The sequence below is a fragment of the Dasypus novemcinctus genome, chromosome 18 (assembly GCF_030445035.2).
Source record: "Dasypus novemcinctus isolate mDasNov1 chromosome 18, mDasNov1.1.hap2, whole genome shotgun sequence".
NCBI lineage: Eukaryota > Metazoa > Chordata > Mammalia > Cingulata > Dasypodidae > Dasypus > Dasypus novemcinctus.
The window spans coordinates 51,213,578-51,234,074 of NC_080690.1; the positions used below are offsets into that span (position 1 = coordinate 51,213,578).

At 41.1% G+C, this 20,497-nt stretch overlaps 1 protein-coding gene and 1 pseudogene across 3 annotated transcripts in view; both read right to left on the bottom strand.

The window, feature by feature from the left end:
* The window catches only part of CEP89 (centrosomal protein 89), a 129,683-nt gene that overhangs the window by 48,728 nt on the left and 60,458 nt on the right, over positions 1–20,497 (bottom strand). For all 3 annotated transcript variants that reach the window (XM_004475109.3, XM_004475112.4, XM_012518247.3), the window contains exons 12-14: positions 19,219–19,322; positions 16,993–17,108; positions 13,638–13,818 (exon numbers count right to left, since the gene is read on the bottom strand). In XM_004475109.3, coding sequence (XP_004475166.1) covers positions 13,638–13,818; positions 16,993–17,108; positions 19,219–19,322 — 401 coding nt within the window. The remainder of the gene's footprint in view (positions 1–13,637; positions 13,819–16,992; positions 17,109–19,218; positions 19,323–20,497) is intronic.
* Positions 6,895–8,036, bottom strand: LOC105744318 (transmembrane protein 161B pseudogene; annotated as a pseudogene).

The window sequence follows — 20,497 nt, forward strand, 5'->3', positions numbered from 1 at the left end:
ACATCTGGCCATCCAGTTATCCCAGAACTATCTGTTGAAAGGCTGTTCTTTCCCCACTAGAGGGTTCTGGCACCCTTGCTGAAAATCAGTTGACAGACATATATAGATGTGAGGGTTTATTTATGGGCGCTCAGTTCTATTCCACCAATCTGTATGTCTAATCTTGTGCCAATACTACACTGTCCTGATAACTACTGCTTTGTAGTAAGTTTTGAAATCAGGAAGTCCGAGTCCTTCTATTTTATTCTTTTTCAAGATTGTTTGGCTATTGAGGGTCCCTTGCAATTCCATATGAAATTCAGAATCAGCTTATCAATTTATATACAAAAGTTGGCTGGGGTTCCAATGGGGTCTATGCTGCATGTGTAGATCAGTTAGGGGCACATGGCCTTCTTAATAACGTCAATTCTTCTAAATCCTGGAAATGGGATTTAAAAAAATATATTTATTTTATTTCTCCCAATCCCCCACCCCAACCCCCTGTTGTTTGCACTTGTCTGCTGTATGTGTTTGCTATGTGCTCATCTTCTTTTTAGGAGGCACCAGGCACCAAACCCAGGACCTCCCATGTGGGAGAGAGACACCCAATTGCTAGAGCTACCTCTGCTCCCTGCTTGTTGTGTCTCACTGTTGTGTCATCTCATTGCATCATTTTGTTGCGTCAGCTCACTGCACCAGACCATAGCGTCAGCTCACCGTCTTGCTCATCTTTAGGAGGCGCCAGGAACCGAACCCGGGACCTTCTTTGTGGTAGGTAGGCACCCAACTGCTGCTTGAGCCACATCCGCTTCCCAAAATGGGATGCTCTGAAAAATTTCTTTCAACCATGCTTTTTGTTTGTATGTTTGTTTTCAGAGTACAAATTTTACATTTCTTTTATTAAATTTATTCCTAAGTATTTTATTCTTTTTGATGCTATTGTAAATGGAATTTTAAAAAATTTCATCTTTGAACTATTCAATGCAATGTATGTTGATCTTATATCCCGAAACCTTGCTGTAATTGTTTATTAGTTCTAATGTTTTTTAGTGAATTCCAAAGGATTTTCCATATACAAAGTCATGTCATCCGTGAATGCCTGGATGCCTTTTATTTCTTTATCTTGCCTAAGTGCCCTGGCTAGAACCTCCAGAATAATGTTGAATAGAAGTAAAGAGAACAGGCATTCTTCTCTTGCTCCTGATCTTAGGGAGAAAGCGTCCAGTCTCTCATCATTAAGAATGATGCTATCTGTAGGTTTTTCATATATACTCGTTATCAGGTTGATAAAGTTTCCCTTTTAATCCTAGATTGTTGAGTGATTTTTATGATGAAATGGTGTTGGATTTTGTCAAATTCTTTTTCTGCATCTTTTGAAATGATTATGTAATTAATATAGACATCTTAACATATTCAAATCAACTTCCTATCTATACTAGCTTAATTCCAGGGATACATAGAAAAGTTACTCTTATATAGCTCTATTTCCTTCTCTATCTCTCTTTCTGGTATCATAATACATATTACATCTATTACTGTTACAAACCCAACAATATATTGTTATAATTATTACTTTACCATTTCTTTTGGTGTATATATGTGTGTACATGTGTGAATTTAAATTACTATCTGGGATTACTTGTTTTCGGCCTGAAGAACTGTCTTTAGTATTTTTAATAAAGCGAGTCTGCCAGCAACAAATTCTCTCAGTGTTTGTTTATCTGGGAAAGACTTCATTCCAACTTCATTTTTTAAAGATAGCATTGCTGAATGAAGGATCCTTGGTTAACAGATTTTTGCTTTGAGCACTTTGAAGATGCTATTCCACTGCATTCCAGCCCCAATGTTTTTGCTGAGAAGTCTACTTTTAATCTTATTGGAGTTCCCTTATAATTAACAAGTAATTTCATAGTCTTGTTTTCAAGGTTTTCTCCTTTTCTTTGATTTTCAGCATTTTTATTATGATGTGTGTTTGCAGATCTCTCTGCATTTATCCTACTTGGAGTTCGTTGAGCTTACTAGATGTGTAGGTTATTGTTTTCAGTAAGTTTGGGAAATTTTCAAAAATTATTTCTTTAAACATTTTTTCTGCTCCTTTCCCTCTTTTCTCCTTCGGACACTTCCATTATGCAAAACTTGGTCTTCTTAATAGTATGCCATATTTCTCTGAAGTTCTCTTTATTTTTCTTCATTTTTTTTCTTGCTGTTCTTCCAAATATATAATTTCTATTGTTCTATCTTCAAGTTCACTATTTTTTTTTCTTCTGCTAGTTCAGCAGAACTGTTGAGCAAATTTTTTTATTTCAGTTTTTGTAATTTTCAACTCCATAATTTCTGGTTGTTGTTTTTTTTTATAATTTCTTTTTAAAATATTGGCATTCTTTATTTGATTTTTGACAGGCCTGTGTCTTGAATCTCCTCCCAAGTGTATATCACCACACCCCCACTTTTTTTACTTTCAAAACATTACTTTAATTTCATTTCAAAAAGAAAGAAAATTTCCAAGTTCCAAGACTTTGTATATGGGAAGCAAGCATTCAACCACTGAGTTATATCTGCTCCTCAATGAGAGTTGGTTTTTTGTTTGTTCATTTGTTTTTTGTTTTTAGGAGGGACCAGGGATCAAACCTGGGCTCCTGTACATGGGAAACAGACACTCAACCACTTGAGCTACATCCGCTTTCAATCATTTTTTAACATATATTCAGCAACTTAAATTATTATAAGAATCCAATATTTTCATCTTTTATAATTCCGATATATTATATATTTAATATATACAACATACACATCATCAGCAAGATTACAAAGTCATATTTTTATGTTTGATTAGTATTAATAAATACTTTTAGACTATTAAAAGGAGCTATTTAGGTTCACAGAATAAAATAAAATATGGGTGGCCAAAACCTAACAAGATTAAAGTGTTCATATGGCCAATCGTTATAAAAGAACTCTCAAGTTGTATAGACTACACTTTAAAACAATACTCTTGCTATTCTCAAGCAGTAGTTCTTGTAAGTATTATGCATATACATCTCCATTAAATTAAAAATAACTATGCAGTCTTCTTTACCATAATATACAGTAGCTATTTCTTCCTTTCTGTTGGACTATTGTCACTATTTGAAAAGTCACTAATCCATTACCTACAGAAGTGACTTTTGCTCCTTTCCCTCCCCCAAAGCATGGCTCAGTTTGAAGACTATTGTATAGGTGCTCACTATGACTATTAACAGTACCGTAATACCATTAAGAGCAATCAATCAATAACTGGGGTCATATGAGAAGTTGCAAAGTCTGTGGAAAGGTAAACCAAGGTAATCAGAAATATTACCCTAGCAGATAGCACTATCAGTTAAAACAAGGAGTTAAAATTCCAATGCCACAGTATTAACAGTTAAAGATCTACTCTTTGATTTTAAATATTATAACATTAGTTCACCCTGAGGATACAGAGGGAGCATTTAAAACAAGACATTCTGAGTTTTGTTATTGTTCTTGGGTGTCTGTGTTCTTCTGGTTTTCTTCAGCCCTTTAAGGGCAAAAAATATTTGAATTTAATGTATGATTTAGATAACCTTTTTTGTTTAACTGAGGTTCATGCCACAGTCAGATACTGCTGATAAAAAAAAGCCCAGGGAAGTGAATGTGTGGTTCAAGTGATAAGGCCCCCACCTACCATATGGGAGGACCTGGGTTTGGTTCCTGGGGCCTCCTGGTGAAAAAGAAGAGAAAGTGTGCCTGTGTGGCAAGCCGACTGCGGGTACGGTGAGCTGAGTGCCTGTGCAGTGAGCAGAGTGCCCATGGGGGTGCCTGCGCCACGAGCTGAGTGCCCTTGCTAGTGCCTGTGTGGCAAGCTGAGTGCCCACGTGAATGCCCACATGGCGAGCTGAGTGCCCACACGGCGAGGTGAGGGCCTGAGCAAGTGTCCGTGTGGTGAGCGAGTGCCCGTGTGGTAAGCCAGTGCCCGCGTGGCAAGCCAGTGCCCAAAAGGCTTGTAGAAAAAAGGCAAATCAAATAGAGGGAACTATATCTCTCAAGAGAAATGGTGGCTCCCAGGGCATTAGGGCAGTTGAGCATGTCAAGCCCTCAACACTGTTGCAAGTATCTCTGAACTTGGCTCTTCAAGAAATGAAGATTGACTGTCACTGTGGGCCCTAAAGGGAGGGGGAAATAGGTATTGAATAGATGGAACCAACGTAACTGTGAGGGCAATAGAAGTGTTTCACAAGAGTACGCAAGGATGGATATAAAACATGTAATATTACACCAAAAATATATAGGGGCCGATAGACTAATTATGTAAAACATAGGATAACTAAAAATTTAGAAAATTGTATAGCCTAAAGTATAAACCACAATGTAAACACAAATGTTACCTTGTTTGAAAGCTATTTTCTCAATATCTGTACATCAGTTTCAGTAAATATGGTATGAATATGTTAAAAGATTATTGCTGTGGAAGGGAAAAGGTTTTATATTGGATATGTGCGAGCACTGTATATTGTATATATGAATTACTGTGATCTAAAACTCTTGTGAAGGGGAAACGGACTTTGGCCCAGTGGTTAGGGCGTCCGTCTACCATATGGGAGGTCCGCGGTTCAAACCCCGGGCCTCCTTGACCAATGTGGGGCTGGCCATGCGCAGTGCTGATGCGCGCAAGGAGTGCCGTGCCACGCAAGGGTGTCCCCCGCGTGCGGGAGCCCCACGCGCAAGGAGTGCTCCCGTGAGGAAAGCCGCCCAGCGTGAAAAGAAAGAGCAGCCTGCCCAGGAACGGCGCCGCCCACACTTGCCGTGCCGCTGACGACAACAGAAGCGGACAAAGAAACAAGATGCAGCAAATAGACACCAAGAACAGACAACCAGGGGAGGGGGGGAAATTAAATAAATAAATAAATCTTTAAAAATAAAAAAAATAAAAAAAGAAAGCAAATTTGTTTAAAAAAAAAAATAAAAAAAATAAAAAAAAACTCTTGTGAAGATAAGCTTAATAATTAGAAAAAAGAAAACAAAAAGATAGGATGTAGAATTTCTCCAAATTAATATGTATTCTATATCTAACCTTTAAACTCATCACTATATTCCATTTTACTATTAAGGGAACCTGGCAATATACTGGGCTTCACTTTTCAGGAAGTTTTGGATCACAGAGTGGTTCAACAATGGCAGTGGAGGAATACTGGTATGGGATGTTATTGACAGGGGACATATGGTTGACAGGGAGTTATACAGGGCATATGTTCAGGGTGCATGGAAATATTTGGATATATTCATAGTGGAAACAATTAAAAACAACAGCTGGGGGGGGCAGTGCTGGGTTCCTGTCAGGGGGGGCTCTGTCACGGTCCCTAGGGGAGCAGCGGCAGTCCCCCGGGTGCAACGGCAAGGACCAGGAAGGAATGAGGGTCCAACAGTGAGCCCCTGATATTAATGACTATGCTTGTGAGCCTGTGCACTTGAAATAAGAACAAGGCCTAGAGCAGCAGTGTGCCTAAGAGTTCCCTCCTGAGAGCCTCCGTGTTGCTCAAATGTGGCCAGTCTTGAAGCCAAACTCAGCATGTAAATACACTGCCTTCCCCCCAGCGTGGGACATGACTCTTGGGGATGAGCCTCCCTGGCACCGAGGGATCACTACTAAGTACCAGCTGATGACTTAACTAGAAAATGACCTTGAATAAAAGGTTCAACTCAGACTAGCAGAATATCCCTGTCTACATATAATAACAGAAGTTAAAAATGCTTTTTGACCTAAATCAAGGGGGAAATGTAAAGGACAAATGAGTTTATATGGCCATGAGTCTCTAAAAAAGAGTCTGGAGGTTATCAGAGGGGTTGCCCTTATGCACAACTGAGCAGAGTCCCAGAGACAGATAAAGTAGATACAACCCCATGTATTAGTTCTTCTGAGGGCTACAGAGACCCACAGGTTTTATGGTCATGGCAGATGTTCACTGCCATGTCAGTTGGCCCTTCTTTGGAGTTGGTGTTTCTGTGTGATGGAGCTGGACTCAGATGTGATCTCTTTTCACAAGTCTTTCCTGTTACTTTACCAGAATTGTAGTTGGTGCTGGGGTTTAATATATATCTAGGGGATCTGAATCTCTGGACTGACCATATGATAGCCAGGCCCTGAGCCTCAACAGACTTCAGCTCCTACACTCTGGTTTATTGGACTTACCCCACTCAGCTAACATAGAGTTGAAGAAGGTCAACCACCACACCATGGAGCCAAGAGTGCCTACAACTGAAAGCAGGAGGATTACATCCAGCATCCATGTGGAATCTAAGCCCCCTCTTGACATAGATGTGGAATGGACACAACCAATCCAAGGTCCACAGGATGGAGGAATAGAGTAAGGATTAGAGTGGACTTACTGATATTCTATTCATGAACTACTGTGGTTAGTATTTGAAGAAAATGTGGCATTGGTGTGGAAAAAGTGGCCATGGTGGCTGCTGGGTGCGGGGAATGGGAGGAAGAGATGAGATGTGGAGGCATTTTTGGGACTTGGAGTTGTCCTGGGTGGTGCTGCAGGGACAATTACCAGACATTGTAGATCCTCCCATGGCCCACTGGATGGAACATGGGAGAGTGTGGGCTATGATATGGACCATTGACCATGAGGTGCAGCGATGCTCAGAGATGTATTCACCAAATGCAATGGATGTGTCATGATGATGGGGGAGAGTGTTGCTGTGGGGTGAGTGGTGGGGTGGGGGGAGTTGGGGGTGTGTGGGGACCTCATACTTTTTGAATGTACTATTTTTAAAAAATGAATTAAAAAAAAAAGAAAAGAGGCAAGTAGCAATCCACCAGGTCAGAAAAGACAGAAGTCCTTGGAAAAGCGGAGGAGTGAAAATGTTTTTTAAAGCTGTTCAGTGTCACTGCTATTTGTGTAGCAGTTACATTTACCTCCCATCGGTAGATGGTGGTTCAGAATAAACAGAATTGTAGGATAGAATGTTATCCACTGGCAAAGGAGAAAAAGATTGATAAATCCCCCAGGAATGATTACCTAGTGCATTCAAAAGCAGAGCTGTGTGAGACAGCACTACCAGAGGTTCCACACACTGCACTGCAATGACAAAAGTTAAAGACTCGAGCCACCATTTTACATGGCTCAGTCGTTCATATGCATCCTGCTTCTCTCTTCATTGAAGCCACATGTTTCTGGGCTAAGTTTACATAAGCTTGCAGATGACTATGCAGCACAGCCAACCGCAAAGCCCGCAGGGGATTATTTACCACAGTTGCAGAGTATCGAATGTATTCTGTCATTAAAAGGGCACTTTTTTTAATCCAACAATGGGTTCATAATGTAGTCTTTGGAGAATGGTTTTACCCAGAGCAGAACCATAAATAAAAGTGCCAAGAAGTTAATATGAAGTAATGTGTGCTTAACTTTCTGATGAGTCCGCTATAATCCAGGAAATGTCAAAAAGAGCCCCAATGAGTGAACAAAATATAGCCAGGAAAATTTTGAAAGTAAGTTTAGAAATAGAACCTTGAGCTTCTAAACCGTGTTTTTCAAGAAATTGCACTGCACTCAAAAATTTGTAACCTTTGTTTCAAGTCCAAATTCCAGATAGTTTTCTGTTACAATCAAAACTGCCATTGCTTTGACAAAGGAAAAAAATTCAAAGGTGACACAGACTGATCTTTCACCACCATCTTCTACTTTAAAATAGTGTGTGGTTAATGAAAATAGAACTTTGATTGGAAAAGATAAAACAAGCAGGCACCAGACTAGCTGATATTCATTTCCTGTGTAGGCTTCATAAAACTGTAGTAGACTTCAGTGAGCAGAAGCAGCCTCTGTAAAATCCACCAGCCATTGGTATTCTGGAAAATAATGTAATGCTGTCTTTTTTACCTTTCCCTTTTTGCTGCTTCCCTGCAAGAATTTGTAATTCCTCTTCCTAGAATACTGATACCACTTCAGGCTGCCATTACAGAATAGCCACTGAGCAAGAAGGTAGTGAGGTATGAACTTCTGCGTGACACTGGTCATCACCATGGTAACAACCAGCTGTATACCTATCACACCCATGGTTCCGAGGAAGGGTGGTAGAACCAGATGCCTTGGAATCGCTAGGACCTTCCCCTCTCCCCTCTGTCCAGCAGCTAAGAGCTGTGAAGGAGATCTTCCCACCACACCCCCACTTTGTAGTGCACTCTTAGGGTAGAACTTCTCCAAGCTCTTTTGCAAAGGTTGCCAGTTGCTTTGGGAAGAGATTAGGGGCTCTACCTCTCACTGCCTGCCTCTCCATGCCCCCACCCTGGGTGAAATCTCCAAGCCAGGACTCTGGAGCTGGGGGTGGGGACAAAGGCAGGCTTCTTGCTGACATACCTATGCCATGCATGTAGGAGTTGAGCATTTGTGTGGAGACGGGAGACAGTGGCCTGATGATTTTTTGGCTTGCCTCTCCTAACGTGAAATCTCCACTACATGCACTGGGGCAAGAGTGATCAGCACCCTAGGGTTCTCAACACGCTGAGCTCAAGGTAGAGCCTCCATTCCACAAATGGAAGCTGGGAGAAGGGAAAGATCACCTCTCAATCCCACTTGCCAGGGACTTAGTCTCGGCTACAGCAGCTGGGGGCAGGATGAGAAATACTGACACCCTGCTCTTCACAGGAGGAAAGCCCTCTGTCTGGGGACTGGGGAAAGAAGAGGAGCCCAGTACTCTGGGCTGCAGCAGTCCAGAATGGAGCCTTGCTGAGCCGTGAGGGGACAGGAAGGGAAGGGTCTCGGTTCAAGCACCACAGACTCTCTATCTTACCGAATTTTTGTAGATGTTCTTAAAAAGATGTTTCTTCATGTCCCAAGGCTTTAAACTGCTTTTGTTTTACATAGCTTTCACTGCTTCCTTGGGGAGTGGGTCAGCATAGCTCCTGTGCTGTCATGACAATTCTGCTAATTTTTTTTCTTTTTCCTTTTCCATTCTGCTCTTTTTTTAAAGTTCCCATATACTTCCCTTAAAGTTTTCCCTCTTAACATTTTGCATTAGTGTGGTACCTTCATAACAAATGACGATATAATTACCTAAATCCCTAGTTTACATTAGAGATCATTCTTTGTGTTGTACTGTTCTTTGGGTTTTTACTGTGGTAACATATGCAACATAAAATTTCCCATTTTAATCACCTTCACATACACAGTTCAGTGGCATTAATCGCATTCAAAATGCTGTGCTAAATGCCTTTACTCCTGAAAGGGAATTTCTCTGGTAGCACAGTTCTAGGTGTTTATTTTCCAGCTCATCAAGCGACTGCAGCATCCACTGTTAAACAGGGCAGTCATCAACCCGCACTCCTGTGAAGGGAATCTGCCTTTGCAGTCCCATTATGATTGGTCTGGGTATGACTTTCTTTTTTGTTTTCCTCTTGGTGTTTGCTGGGCTACCTCGATCCATGAATAGTCATTCGTCATTGGGGATAATTCTCAGCCATCATATCTTTAAATATTTCTCTGAATAAACATAGCACTGGGAAGTGGATGTGGCTCAAGCAATTGGGCTCCCGTCTACCATACGGAGGTCCAGGGTTCAATGCCCAGGGCCTCCTGGTGAAGGCAAGCTGTCCCATATGGTGAGCTGGCCCACGCAGAGTGCTGGCCTGCACAGGTAACTGCCCTTGTGCAGGAGTGCTGCCCCGTGCAGGAGGGCTGGCCCACACGGAAAGCTGGTGCAGCAAGATGATGCAACAAAAAGAGCCACAGAGGAGAGATAATGAGACGCAGCAGACCAAGGAGCTGAGGTGGTACAAGAGAATGATTGTCTTTCTCCACGCCAGAAGATCCCAGGATTGGTGCCTGGAGCCGCCTAATAAGAATACAAGGAGACACAGAAGAACACACAGAGAATGGACACAGAGAGCAGACAATGGAGGGAGAGGGGAGAAATAAATAAATCTTTTTTAAAAAACAAAACAAAACATAGCACTATGTCTCTTACCATCTATATATTCCATGCTTTTTTAAAAAAGATTTATTTATTTTTATTTATTTCTCTCCCCATCCCCCCCCCAGTTGTCTGTTCTCTGTGTCCATTCACTGTGTGTTCTTCTGTGACTGCCTCTATCCTTATCAGTGGCACCGGGAATCTGTGTTTCTTTTTGTTGCGTCATCTTGTGTAAGCTCTGTGTATGTGGCGCCATTCTCGGGCAGGCTGCACTTTCTTTCGCTCTGCATGGCTCTCCTTATGGGGTGCACTCCTTGCACGTGGGGCTCCCCTACGCGGGGGACACCCCTGTGTGGCATGGCACTCCTTGCGCTCATCAGCACTGTGCAAGGGCCAGATCCACATGGGTCAAGGAGGCCCGGGGTTTGAACCGCAGACCTCCCATGTGGTAGGCAGATGCCCTATCCATTGGGCCAAGTCCGCCTCCCTAGATGCTTTCTTTGATTACTTACTGCTGACTTATTTTGCAGTTCACAAATCCATACTAGTGCAATCTGTAGTTAAGCCAATCCACCGAGTTCTTGAATTTTCAGTTCTAAAAATTCTATTTGTTAAGATGTTGGTTGTAGTGCAATGTTTGGGAATCCTATATAGTATGCATGAATGTTTTGTAAACTTGCAACTTCTCAAATTAAAAAAAAAACAGAGTTTATTTTTCACATCTACTATGTCATTTTTTAAAATTCCCTGAAGAAATTTTGAAGCCTGTCTGTTATTTCTTTTAGCATAATACCCACCAGTTGTTTTACAGTCTTTGTCTGATAAGTTGTAATACCTGGTATCTTTACCATTGTCCTGCCTGTTGTTTCTACTGGTTCCCAGTCCCTGTCTTGTTTGTGTCTGGCTATTTGTAGTTGAGAAATAATTATCAGGAGTAAAGGTAAACTAAGTTCATAATTAAGGAACTTCCTCCAGAGAAGATGTTCACTTGATTTTGTTCACGGCATGAAGTTCCCTGCATCTTTATGGCCACGTAAATCCAGCTGCCAGACTACACAAACGCTGGTTCACTTCCGTTTCACCTCACTCTAAAGGAGTAGTTCTCTGGGGTCCCCGCTTACTATTTGTTTTGAATGATGTGATGATTCCTTGTCACACTTGGTTGACTATGATGCTATTAGGATGTGTCTAGGTGTGAGTCTTTTTTCCATTCGCTGCACTGGCAGGCACTTTCAATTGGAATGGTCAAGATCTTCCAAACTCTGGAAATGCCCTTCCACTATTTTTTAAAATTAAATTCTTCTTTTCTACTTCCTCTAATCTCTCCTTCTGAGATTCCTAGTGATTAGAGGTTGGACCTCCTGGACTGGTTCTTAATTTCTATTACCTTTCCTCTCCATTTCCAATAGTTTTAAATAAACAGTTTAAAAAACAGTTCTAGGAGAATCATCAAATTTATCTTCCAGCCCTTCTACTATTTTTTTTAAATTTTATTAATCATATATTTAATCTCAGGGAGCTTGCTCTCATTTAATGACAGCACTTTCTTTTTGTTCCTCAGTTCTCTGCATTATCTGTTTCCTTTGAGGTCAGGGTGACAGACTGAATTATGTGCCCCAGCACAGCCATGTTCTTAAACTTAACCCACATTCCTGTGGGTGTGAACCCACTGTAAACAGGACCTCTTGAGGATGTTATTTTTAGTTAAGGTGCAGCCCAACTGAAAGAAGGTGACTCTAAATCTGTATTACTGGAGGCCTTATAAAGAAAAGAAACTGGGAGCCAGAAGCCAGAAATCAGCATAAACTGAAAGAGCAAACCCAAGGAGTGAGATCACCATGTGACAGGAGGCAGAGAGGGTACCGAGGAAGCCCAAGCATTGTCACGGCCAGCGCCAGAAGGCTACAGACTCCAGAAGCAAGCAAGCCTTGCCAACACCTTGATTCAATCAGGTTCTGTTTATCTAAGTCATTTTCATGCTGCCAGGTTTTCCTATTATGCCTAACAATCCCTCTTGACATCTGGTAGTTCAAATCTGGTAGTCTAGTCTTATTTTAGGATGACAAACTGGGTATTTGGTATGTATTGTTTAAGTCAACTGATACCCTACCCTGGAGTCTCCCTGAATGGGCAGCTAATGAGGATTCTCTGCAGATGAGGTATACAGAATGTATACAGATGAAATATACAGAACAGCCAGCTTTACCTTAAGATGCTGGCTATGCAAAAGCCAGGAGAAGGAAGGTTTTCATGTGTAGAGACTAAACACTTAGCTCTTCCCAAAAGGGTTCACAAAATTTCTTTGGAGAAGTAGGTAGACACTATGTTTTTCTCCAAGCACCTACCATGAATAGGCTCACTCTTTCTAGGTAAACAGTGTAAGCATCGAGCTGAAGCCACCAGTCCAATCATAAGCCAACTAGATGTTCCCTAGGAAAACAGGCTTCTGCCATTTCCCTTTCCTTCCAGACAGGGATGTCAAAAGGTAGAACGAACAAGAGAAAATGGATGTGCAACTCCATATTTATTATTTACGCTGACTTCAACCAGGATAGGAGAAACAAAACATCAGTGCCATGTCCAGAAGATGTCCAGACATAGGCGTAGTTTAACCCTTTTTACACACGAGTAAAAGTCGTTTCCTCATGACCTTACCTTTACCTGAGGCACAACCCTTCCCAAACTTGTCCCCAGACTTTCCTCCAATGCTGTCCAAAGACAGCATCTTTGCCTCAAATTAATTAAATCGTACCTCTGATGTGTGTGGTTTATCCCTATTATGATATTAGCACGGGAAGGGATTGCCCTATGGAGGTAATGAGGGGGCAAATGTCCTTCTGCCTCAGTGGCTGGTCTACTCCAAATGGCTAAACTCCAAGACAGCCTTGGCTTACCTCCCATCTGTAGAAGCTAAAACGAAACCACTCTAGGTTTTCTTCTTATTTTCCCTATTATTCCAGCAGGTCCACCTATACGCATTCCCCTGAATTCACAGATTCCATCTCTGATGAACTCATGTCCCTTTTCCCATCAATAAGTTCTCCAATTAAGCACTGCCCCTTCCAACAGAGTCGATACCGCTGTCTCATCCTCATTCCTGTCTTCTGCCCCACCTGTTACCTCTGAGCCCAAAGCCTCTCAGAGGCTCCAGATGTCACAGACTTCTCCTCCCCAGCCCAGTTGGTTCTGACCCACAAGACTCCTGTTCCAATTTCTACCTAAAAGCAATTTAGTAACATCTTTGGTTTTTCATTGGCCATACCTCCCATTGCTTTTACCATTAGTGGCCTCCTCTTGAACTTGTTCATACCTTCTATACGCACATCTCGGAAGCTATTAGAATATGTGCTTATGACACAATCCACAATAAAACCTCAGCCACAAAGTACATATTTGAGGAAATTAAAATCATAAAGATGAATATTATAGTTGCATTATAGGCCATTTTATGGTTACAAACTTTCACTTAACCAGCCCCCCCTTGCTGGATATCTAGGTTTCCAGTTCTACTGCTTTCAATTATCTTTGGTTCTACAACTATTAAGGTTGGAACAGCAGAAAAAAAAAAAATCATGCTCAAACATTAAGTGCAGGCTGCAGCCCTACCTTAATATTTTCCATTCTGAGTCTCAGACACCTACCTGTGTTTAGTGCTAAAATGGTTCAGAAAAAGACTTAGCAACCTCTCTTCACTTTGCTTATAACAACATTTATGATTTATTTATATATTTGAAAAGACTAAGTCTTACCTTTTTAATTCATTCACAATCGAAGCATGAACGTCCATTGCAATTTTGCCATCCAAGTGTGTTTTCAGTTCTTGGCATTTGGCACGTAAACTTTCTAACTGTTCCTTGTTTTCTGTTAGTTCCTTTTCTTGGCTCTGTGTGTTACTTTCCAGAAGAATTAGCCGTTTAGTTAGTTTAGAAACTGAAAAACAAAGGAGATGGATAAAGATTTGGTGCAAAGGACTCAAAAACACTGAGTCTTTGGGGAGCGGATGTGGCTCAAGCAGTTGAGCGCCTGCCTCCCTCATGGGAGGTCCTGGGTTCAGCTCCCAGTGCCTCCTAAAGAAGACAAACAACGAGCAGACATTGAGCAGACATTGAACAAAAACAATAAGCAGAAAAATTAACAGACAACGAGCAAAAATGAGCCAGACAACAAGCAAATAGTAAGCAGAAAATGAGCAAAAATAAAATAAGCAGGGAGTGGATGTGGCTCAAACAGTTGAGGGCCCACCTCCCACAAGGAAGGTCCCAGGTGCCTCCTAAAGAAGAAACAGACAGACAATGAGCAAAAAAAAGAGCAAAAAACTCCAACAAGCAAATAGATGAAGATGAAAGAGCCATGGGGAAGGGGGATATATGAACAAAAAAACCATGATTACTAGGTTATATTGAGGAGAGCTGGTTCATAAAAATGATCTTTTAAAATTATGTTTGGAGGTTTATAAATTAGTATCAGTTACAAGCCTTGTACTTAGAAATTACTGTTTCAATATTAAGCATTGGTTAAATATATACTTTTGATTGGTGCTCACAATAACATTTAACAAGACATGATTTCAGTCTTTAAGGAACTGATTCTCCAAAGCCCTAAGCCTTAAATCACACACAGATGTGACCCATATGTCATGACAACACTCCTAAAACTGCAGGACTTACAGAATTTTCAAGGACTTGATGTCAAATCAGGCCAAACTAAGAACCGAGTTTATTATTTTTCTTCCATTTCCTATTAGGATTTCTTTTTTTTTTTTATTTTTTTAATCTAAAGATGTAGCTATCTATTTCCTGCTTGGATTATTTTTCATTTTTTTTCTTTTTTATTAAAACAATTGTAGATTTACAGAAAAATCATGCAGAAAGTATAGAGTTCCCATACTGCCTCCCTGCCTCATACACAGTTTCCTCTATTATTAATATTGTGCAATACATGTGGTACATTTGTAGGATTTAATAAAACAATACTATTACAATTATATTATTAACTATAATCCATAGATTACATTAGGGTACTCTCGTGTTGTATAGTTCTACGGTTTTTTATTTCTAATTTTATTTTGGTAATACATATACAAATTAAAGTTTCCCAGTTAAACCAATTTCAAATATACAATTCAGTGGTGTTAATTAAATTCACCATGTTGTGCTATCAAGAATTCTTCATCATCCCAAACAGAACTGTTTCAGACAACATTTGCTCTTTTTTTTTAAAGATTTATTTTTTATTTATCTACCCCCCCGGCATCGTCTGCTCTGTGTCCATTTGCTGTGTGTTCTTCTTTGTCCACCTGCATTTTTGTCAGCAGCACTGGGAATCTGTGTCTCTTTTTGTTGCATCATCTTGCTGCATCAGCTGTGTGTGTGTGTGGCACCACTCCTGGGCAGGCTGTACTTTTTTCGCATGAGGCAGCTCTCTTTACAGGGCACACTCCTTGCACTTGGGGCTCCCCTATGTGGGGGACACCCGGCACTCCTTGCGCTCATCAGCACTGCATGTGGTCCAGCTCACCACACAGGTCAGGAGGCCCTGGGTTTGAACCCTGGACCTCCCATGTGGTAGGCGGACGCTCTATCAGTTGAGCCAAATCTGCTTCCCACATTTGTTCTTTTGTGTCTGGCTTACTTCACTCAACATGTCTGCAAGGTTCATCCACACTGTCACATAACCAGAACTTCATACCTCTTTATGGCTGAATAATATTCCATTGTGTGTATATACATATTTTGTTTATCCATTCTTCTGTTGATGGACACTTGGGTTGCTTCCACCTCATCTTGGGTTTTTATGTTTATGTCCTGTACCTAATATTTATCATAAATACTTTTATCCTATGCGACATGATGGTATGTAATAATTGTTATTTCCTGGGTATCTGTTGACACTAGCACTTAGAAGTATTATTGCATAAAACTTTAAGTCTTTCTATTCTACGAAAACATTTTGTTGATCAAAATGAATAGCCGTTTCTGGGAAATGAGAAAAGAATACAGGCAACTGACTGAATCAAACAGGTAAAAGGTTTACCCTGCCCCATGCGACTAGAAGAATCATCATAGCTGTTCCAATCTGGTATGCTTGGGAAAATTTAGCTCAGTAAATATGAAATGAATTTCCCTGTCACCTCGATCCTGAAGAGAAAGATAGGAGGCTCACCACCTCACGCTCCCCTGTGCCCAGCAATGCTAGAGCAAAGATCAATACTTCTCTGCCACCCAAAGTCTGTGGAAGAAATTCCTGCTGGACCCTGAGAGGCTCTCGTTTTTAAACTTATCCTGGTTATCAGAATCAAGTGAAATGTCAGCCCAGCAGCTTCAGCAAAGCACAGGCCGGTAACTACCTCACCCACCATGAGGAAATAATCAGGTGCAGAGAAAACAGAAAGGAGGTGTCCCTTCAGTTAATGGAAGACAGCTTGCATTTCAGCTTTCTGCCCTACATTATTCTTTACTGGGAAAGAAAAGCCACTAAAGCAAAGTGGGGCAGGAAGTACCACTATTTTTCGTGCTTGTAAATTCTGGTTTTAATCAAAGCTGAAAAAATGACTCTTAACATTGCCCATGTGATGGTCCACTGTGATGGGATATTAGGAGCTCTGAGGGATAAAGGGCACAAGGGATGCTCACAGAAGGCATATGATGTACAGTGAACCTCTGAGGGCATAGCTCTGAAGAGAGGGCACAGGCACAGAGAAACGGTTTAGAAAGCAAGCAGCTCCTATTTATTTACTCAATAAATATTCGGAAACAGATCCTTGTGTTATTTCAAATATTCACCCCATGTGATTTTTTCCTAAAACCAGTCCTGCTGAGTCTAAAGCTGTCACCTGCAGTTTCATGTACAAAATAAAATATATAAAATGATCAGAGTGACACTGTGGAGTCTAAGGGAAAGCAATCGATGCATATGGGTAATGTCTGCTCATGTTATAATGTATACTACTTGCATTTCAATAGAGAAGACCATATTCTTAAAAAATATAATTTCCCCCATTTTTAATTTGAAGCCCCTGCAGGAGGGGCCTACAAAATGACACAGTGTGAAATGACACAGTAGCAACCTCACAGCATCACCATTATGCCTGGAAAGACCTCTCACCTTCTTGGAGATGCTCCTGGTGGGTAGCCTTGGCTTTGGTTTGCTGAATCTCCAACTGCTCTATCAACAACTTGTTTTCCTCTAAAACCAGTTTTGCCTGGGTCTGAAGCTGACGCCTACAAATGATTTACACAATTAAATGTTGCAATTCAGATACTGAATGATTACAGAGACACTGGGGAATGTAAAAGAAAGCAACCAATGACTTGTCGGTAATGACTCTCTGGACACGTTTTACTGTTCAACATCTTAGTAACAGAAAATCCTGCTAATGTGCACAGATGCTGGGGAAAGGACAGTAATGAAGTTTGAATTATGGAGTACTTTAATAACTTTTCTGTGTTGTTTTTCATTCTTTTCTCAATATTTTCTAAAATGCACATTTTCAAGCATATGTAAAAGTAGAGACTAGAGTAGTAAACTCTTAAGTAAAGAGTACACAGCTTCAACAATTATTAAATGGTCATTCTTGTTTCATCTATATACTTTTCCAATCCCTCCACCCACTGGATTATTTTGAAGTCAAAATATTTTTACAGAATTAGGAAAACTCCCATCTTAACTTAATAAAGAAATCAAGTCTCATTCAGCTCAAAGTACCCCAGATGGCCAGAAAAAGAGCTGGGAAAAGAAATATGGGGAGTTCAACTGCAGCCCAGAAGTTCACTGAAAATTTTTTTGAAACTGTCTACTGAATTGTGACATCAGTAGACCTGACTACAGAGTGCAAGTCTAGCAGCCACATACCTGGGCAGGTACAGGAAGCAGGAGCCAAGGAAGCTCTGGGGAGGGCTGTACTGTGGGGGCTTCATGGGCTGCAGGAGAGCTGCCTATGGAGTTTGATGCTCCAAACCCAGGGAGCTGCCAGCCCCTCCCCAGAGGAGGGTGAACTGAAAGGCAGGGGGAGGCCAGCCAGGGGGCCCTCGACAGAGGCACTGCACAGACCCAACCACTCGCCCCTGCACTGTCTAGAGTGGAGTGCAAATTTCAAATTCCAATAAGAATAGGATTGGGGAATGCCATGGAAATGTGGAGGTGAAAGCAGGATCTTCCCTTCCTTTTCTTATTTTTAATTTTGAGGTAAAGTAAACAGGCTTATACGCCAAATTTGGAAAAGAATCTGAGGTTCCAGATTCTTACCAGGGCCGCTGGAGGTACATGAGGCCAAGTGTGGCTGAGCTGCTTTCCAGGGGACAGTTCAAGAAGGGTTTGAGGTAAGACCTCACTGGTGGCCCTGGCAGAAGAAAATTCAAGTTCAACCAGGGAAGTCACAGCACATCAAGACCCAGCAGCTGCCCAGGCCTGCCCCCTATGACACCTCAGTGACCTTAACCTAAAGGCAAGAATGCTGTTGACTCGACCCCAGGCTTCTGGACCCCACAAAGAAAATAATGCATTTTTCAGTGAAGTTAGATTTTTAAAAAATTATATATAACATAGTTACCCCCAAGTCAAAAAGATATCTCTGAAAATTTTTGTTTTCTTAGTCTTGCCAGGGTATTACCTTTAGCCTTTTAAAGACATTAAATACTTTCTCAAATTGATTTTCTAGGCATTTGCTCCTGTTGTACTGGATGCTGGATCACTCACAAAGGTGAGTAGGACGTGGGCCCATCTGTAAGGAGCTCGCCAGGTGGAGGGGACAGAGGGAGAACTGAGGGGAGTGCAGGACAAGGACTGTGGGAACAGAGCCCTAGGGTGGGTAGGAGTATGAAAAGGGCATACCAGGAGGAGGGGCAGCACCTGGAAGGGCAGGGTAATGAGGCCAAACCCAGGGGACAGGGAATGGGAGGCCTTCCTGGAATGGGCGGTGCACGTAAGAGCGAGCAGAGCAGGGCCTTAGCTGTATCCTGGAGACGTGGCTTTCTGTTCTAAAGCCCTGGGAGTGACCTGAGGGGTCAAAGAAAGGATTGGGAGGGGCAGAGTGACCTAGAAAATTACAACCTTAGAAAACGAAAGTGGAGAAAGCTAATATATTTCAGTTTAAGAAACTATTTAGAATTTTAGCATAACCTTTAAAATATAAATGTGAAATACCTTACCAGGATTTCTTTGTGCCTTACTAATTTCCTAGAAACTCTCCCTCAAATATTTTAGGTGGGAAAAAAAAAGAAAATGTATTTGATTAATGTATAAATACATTAAAATGTATTTGATAATAATAAAGTTTATTCTGAGGACCTTTTTGCGAAATTGGCAAAATACCAAAAATATGATACCACTTGCCATTCCTTGCTGGTAACAGGACCACTCTTGTTTAATTCTTGGTACAATTCTTCATTTTCTTTTACCACTTCTTGGACTCGTATTTTAAACAGTCTCATTTCCTCCTGAAAACAAAATTTATGTAAATTGTCATATACAGATACAAGCATCCTTATTTACTTAGTTCTGGCGCTCTCTCTGTGGCTAAAATAAAATGTTAACAAACACCTAACAAAGTCTGAGAATAACACCAGCCTTAAATTACAATTATCTCTCTGCAAGAAGCTTACCATCTAGTAAGAGAAGACAAGGGGCAACTACAATACTGATAAAAGGGACATTGAACCCCAGGTTTTAAAGATTCAAGTCCTGGGGAGTGGATGCAGTTTAAGTGGTTGAGTGCCTGCTTCCCATATACCAGATCCCAAGTTTGATACCTGGTACCTCCTAAAAACAAACAAATGAAAAAACCCACTCTCATAGGGCAGCAGATGTAGCTCAGTGGTTGAGCACCCACTTCCCATGTATGAGATCCTGGGTTCAACCCACAGTACCTCTTAAAAAAAAAAAAAAAAAAAAAAAAGATTCAAGTCCTAATTTTACAACATTTTTTTGTAATTGTCAAGTACCTGAAAAAATTAAAAGGGGGCCAAGAAAGCAAAGATGCCTGTAAACACTGTTATCTTTCCTTCGTTTAAAGACTTTGAAGGATAAATTGGAAGTTTGTTTTAAATAAAATTAAGAAATTAGAGCCCATTTTGTTGAGAAGGGGGTAAGTTAGCATGGGTGTTAGTGCCATTTTACCAAGAGCCTCTTAATTTTGCCCAATAAAAACCAAGAGGAAGTCCCTCTACTTACGTAATCAGTCAACACAGCCTCATGAGTCACTAGCCTCAATGCAAGGACTTGGGATCAGTCCCAGTTTTCAACACCAAACAACTGTGTTTGTGTCTGCCGGGCCATCACAGCTTTTTTTCAGCCAGGCTTTGGCCAACTCCAGTGCTCTGCACTGTCATTTGTGAGGATCTTAGGTGACAGTATTTATTCTGGGATGTTTCCAAATGTTCTTCTCCCAGAGAGCAGACATTTATCCTTTTAGATGTTTAACTTAACAGCAGCATTGTCAACAAGAACCTTCGCCCCCTCCTCTCACCTTTCTGCCCAAACTTACCAACCGATAGCAGTCCAGTTGGCTCATTTTTAGGAAAGGGGCTGGCAAACTAAGACCTGCTGGTCAGCTGCCTGTTTCTGTTAATAAAGTTTTACTGGAACATAGCCACACCCATGCATTGACACGTTG